Genomic DNA, 4,866 nt, shown 5'->3' on the forward strand with positions numbered 1-4,866 from the left:
TTACTGCATATTCAGACTCATCCCACTGAACTGGAGATATGGCAAGATCCTTTTATGGTCAGTTGAAGAAAGTTTCTGCTGAATATGAGCTTGCAATTTTCGTTTTAAAAATAGAACGAACCAATTTTCTGACTGTTGATTGAGTTTTTACACACAAAAAACATTGTATTTACTTGACCTCATACAAATAGAAAGGTTTTTCTTTTATCTTGGTTCAGCGGCATAATTCCATCAGGTTGAGGATTCATCATTTGCACATCCTTTTGGTTGAATTGTCAATAGAGTAAATGGTTCATATCGTCTTTTCAGTATTTTTTTCTTGGATAAGCTATTTAGTACTTTGATTTGCATAAAATAATTTACACGTAAGTTACCTCAGCCAAGCTCATAATATATGGAAAGTAGCCTTTGGTTATGAGAAAGTGTTGAAGCAAATTTGTTCTTTGAAGCTTAAGTCTGCTATATTTTCGAGAATCATGTTAGCAACACAAGGAACAATGAACACAATGATTATTCATGCAATCTGGTAAATACGTATTCTGTGTGTTTATTATGTGCCAAAGAAATAATTTTTTTTTTCAATCGATCGCCATCCACCTTTTCTGTTAGGGCCTTAAGAAGACAGTATCAGAAGTATAAATTACAGTTTACACTCCATTTTGTCATCTTTCAATCTTACCATTTCTCAATCACCACGCAGATTCAACTACGAAAGTCCACTTCAGATATTTATCATGTAGTTATTGGATCAATAATTTGATGTTAAGAAGATATTTCATAGAAGTCTGCATTGTTCTGTTGTGATTTCAGATTGTGATGCTAATTTATTAGGGATCTTAGTTTCACAGTTTGTAGAGCACATGTGTCACTGTACTAATGAGCGGGTGAGCATTGATATCTGATTCTCATTTGTTCTTACTATTATGACTCGGTGTGGAATATGGGGCTTCCTTACATGCCCTCTTCGGCCCAAGTGATTGGGATTAACATGAATAATGAATAATTGCAGTATGGCAATTGGCTAAACATCTGGAGCAGTTTTGCATTAGCAATTCTGGTAGAGCCTTCTTGCTTCTTGAATGAAAATAATCTGAGGTGAAAAGAAGAGTGCACACCCCAAGTATAGAGCTATTGATGGTTCCCTGTATTATTCTTTCATCATCTGTCTGACAGCATACAAGGTTAGTATGTATTATGTTGTACAAAGGTGAAAGATCTTCAATATGAAATCATCATACTATTGGACTTAAAATGCACGAGGTTAATTTTTTATATGTTTCCTTCTATCAGATATGCAACTCTTGCAGGATGAGAACTCAAGCAGGTTTGTAATAAAGAAGTTGTTACGCGGGCTAATGTAATTTTACTGTAATACTATGTGAATTCTTATTTTATTTATAGTAGAGATATATGTCTTTGACTAAGGCGTTTTGGAAATTGTGGAGACCACAATGTAAGAAAATAGTTAATGCGCAGAATATTTTGTAATTACTAGACGAGATACAATTGCGCAAAACTGTGCAATAGAACAAGTTCTTGTTTGTTGCACTTAAAGGGTTATGTCCTTATTTGTTCGGAGGAAGTGGCGAGCTCGGTTGGATGAAGTATTGGTGCTAATGTGGAGAATGGATCGTATGGTAGTTCTTCTTTGTCATATAGGTGAAGATCCTTGATCCGTGCATATGGAACTATAGAAGATTGCAAGAGAGATTTTTGTTTTTTCATCTTCTTTTTATGTTATTTGCTCTGAATATTCAGAAAAAAAGATTATGTGTTTGAATGAGATTGTATGGTGATTGATTTGACTCCAAATAAATAACAAAGTATCTCCTAAAGACATGTGCACGTGCATGATTCATTTAGACTCCTTATGTATTTTGATTGCTGGTGTATGTGATGCATGAAAGGAAGCTTGATTTTATTGAGGAAATATGGGCATCTTTTGGAGGCCCAAATTTACCATTTTTGACTAAAATAAGATAGAGACAAATAAAAATTGCACAAAACACAATTCACATAAGAAGATAGGATTCAAAAGACACATGTTGTATTGTGAAGACGTGCACGTGCATGCTAACTAGTTAAAGAAAGGGTGTATATGCAGGGTCATGGAGAGGAACTCGACGTGACTTGGATAAACTTGGACTAGCCTCAAGCAATGGAAGTGTGAAAAGAGCAACAAGTATGATGACATTTTCTGGGAAAAGTAAGGCACATCTCCATAGTGTATGAAAAGTGGCTTGTCACTCCGACCTAGGAAGATCCTCTATAACTCGTGAAGGCTGGTGGCATAGATTTTAAAAATAAAACTTGACTTATGAAAAAATGATTAGAAAAACTTGCAGTCGAACGATCATTAGTAATGCCTATAGTTCGTGCATAAAACACATCTCCTACTAACCTTGAGTACGCTCATACTCAGCATTACCTTCTTAAACCCTTTATTAAATACTGATACCATGGAAGGAGAGGCTTAGGCGGAACCTGATGGAGAAGAAGTCTACTACGAAGCCCTAAATCTTTTCGGAGGCATCAAAGGCCTCAACTACGAAATAGACTATGACATCGGAGCGAATGAAGTGGAACCATACCAGTAGACCGTCTGGAGTAGTTTGTTTTTGAGTGAAATAGACCTTTATATTATCAGGTTGTTGATATTCGCATGAGCATCCTGTGATCAGGGACGAAGCCAGGATTTGTACTTAAGGGGGACCGAGTTAGTGCTATGATGTGTATAAGGGGGGCGAAGCTAGCTAAACACCATAGATGAGAAGAAACCAAGGCTAATTTCCTGAAGAAACTCAGCATCATAGGAGGGGGGGGGGGGGGGCGTAGCCCCTACGCATCCCCCTTGTCTCTATCCCTGCCTGTGATACAAGCTAGAATTAATGGTACTTAGTCAAGCAACCTAGAACTTCACTAAATAACTTGTACAAGTTATGGGTCGTCTGTGAATTCTTCATGTAACGAGGAGGGTTTTGAAGTCTTTGTACACTTTTGGTGTGTAACATTAAGTCTGTAATGCTATGTATCTAATATTTGGATCAACCATGATTTCGTTATACTACCCTGCGGCATGTAATATTTTGTAAACCGGTGTTTAATATGTGTTATATCAATAAAAATTGCCCCCTACATCATGCAATTGTAAGAGTAATATTGATCTAAAACTACATGAGTATTAATCTAGGTATGCCAGAGGAAAAGCTTACCACAATATGTATTCATTGTCTAACTTTGGTAGTGTTTTTAATCTGTAGCATTTTATACACATATTCTAATTAGTTTGATATTTGTATTTGACGGCTCTTAGTGAGTTTTGTCCCTGGCCCCCGAAATGTTATGGGGCCAGAGGAAGAGGACCCAGCGAAGGAGGCGTTGGCGGAGTGGAGGGCGATGGTTGTTGATGACACCGATGAGTCGATGAAGACAAGCTAGAAGACGCGACCACCGACAAGAAGCGTTGTTGTTCGAGCAACACGGATGGCTCGAGGAACAACTAGTACTAGCCAGTGGAAATTTAGTTCAATAGTTGCATCAAAACATATCTTTTCTGATGGAAAATGTTGTAATATATTGCTCGGGATCTCTTTTGCGAATTAATATTCTACTTCAAAGCGCCCAACAAAACATGTCAGAAATTCAAGATTTCTTGCATGGACCATTAATTTGAATAGGGTATAGTCTATGCAGAAATCTTAAATAGCCCCACGTGGCCTTTTCAAATGTGGTGTGAACCTTTTGGCGTGTAAGCACCTCGAACCATGTTCTGAAAATATATGGACCTTTTATTCGATACTATGCATATACCAGCTTTTAGCATTAAGATTGATTAATGTGAATTAAAATAGTGTTCATAAATCTAGAATCATCATTTACCGATTTTTGTAACTTATCCGGACCATCCGGCTAATAACGGAATCCCATCACTACCAGTCGTTCGGTTTTATGCCCGGGTCCCGGCTATGATATTTAGTTCATAAAACGGCTTTTGTAGTCATATATTTAGTTCAGTTTTTTTGTTAAGCACTGAGAATGAGTATGGTGAACTAAAAACATTTTCGGTGTACAAATCATGATTTACACTTTTATAAATCTGTAAAATAGAAAATAACTCAAAAATACCTTAAACTTGTCAAAAGAATAAATACTGCGTGGATAGATATTTTGGGTATAACCATAGCACAAATATTACAAGCCAATACAGAAATCCAAAATGGCACTAGCTTCACAAACGATTCTATGTTTGGGAGAATAACTCTTACTGGATAGGAGAGGAATACAGACCAATCTTACAATGTCAGGTCGGTATGCATTTCTCACAGGGGACTGGATTACACGTGCTTGCTTTTATTGATACATTCAGATAAGTAGATAATCCGCATGCCTTATGCATGCATACGGGAAAGCTGTAGCGACGCTGCCACACCACACCATGTTTCAGTTGAAGTCTGAGAACCTGATGCTCACCTCGCCGAGGCTGGGGTCAAGCCGGAAGTTGCGCCAGATGTGTGCGGACGCGCCCACCTCGTTGTCACAGTCGCGGCACTCGTCCACGACCATGGCTACAATGCCCATGTTGGAGGAGTCTTCGATGCGGATCTGCTTGCCGCACCGTGCCCCGCCGTCGAACCACTCAGAGGACAGGGACACGATGAAGTCTTCGTCGCTGTGGTACTGGCCGTCGCACGCCGCCGGCCCGCCGCCCCCCTCACCTTGCTGGAAGCCGTTCAGCGTCATCACCGCCGGGGTGTTGACGAGCAACGACTTCCCTGGAGAAATGTGGGGCCGGGAAACGGCGCACAAAACCTGCAGAAAAACAAGGATTATGCCCAAACCTAGGGCGACCTTGGTGGTGTTGGCCAT

General features: G+C 39.2%; 1 protein-coding gene across 1 annotated transcript; it reads right to left on the bottom strand.

Moving 5' to 3' along the window:
- Positions 1–4,440: 4,440 nt before the first annotated feature.
- Positions 4,441–4,866, bottom strand: LOC124657656 (putative ripening-related protein 7). The gene has a single exon (XM_047196171.1). It carries the CDS (start codon positions 4,864–4,866, stop codon positions 4,441–4,443), a length of 426 nt encoding a protein of 141 aa, XP_047052127.1.

This window comes from Lolium rigidum, chromosome 5, assembly GCF_022539505.1.
Source record: "Lolium rigidum isolate FL_2022 chromosome 5, APGP_CSIRO_Lrig_0.1, whole genome shotgun sequence".
NCBI classification, from domain to species: Eukaryota; Viridiplantae; Streptophyta; class Magnoliopsida; order Poales; family Poaceae; genus Lolium; species Lolium rigidum.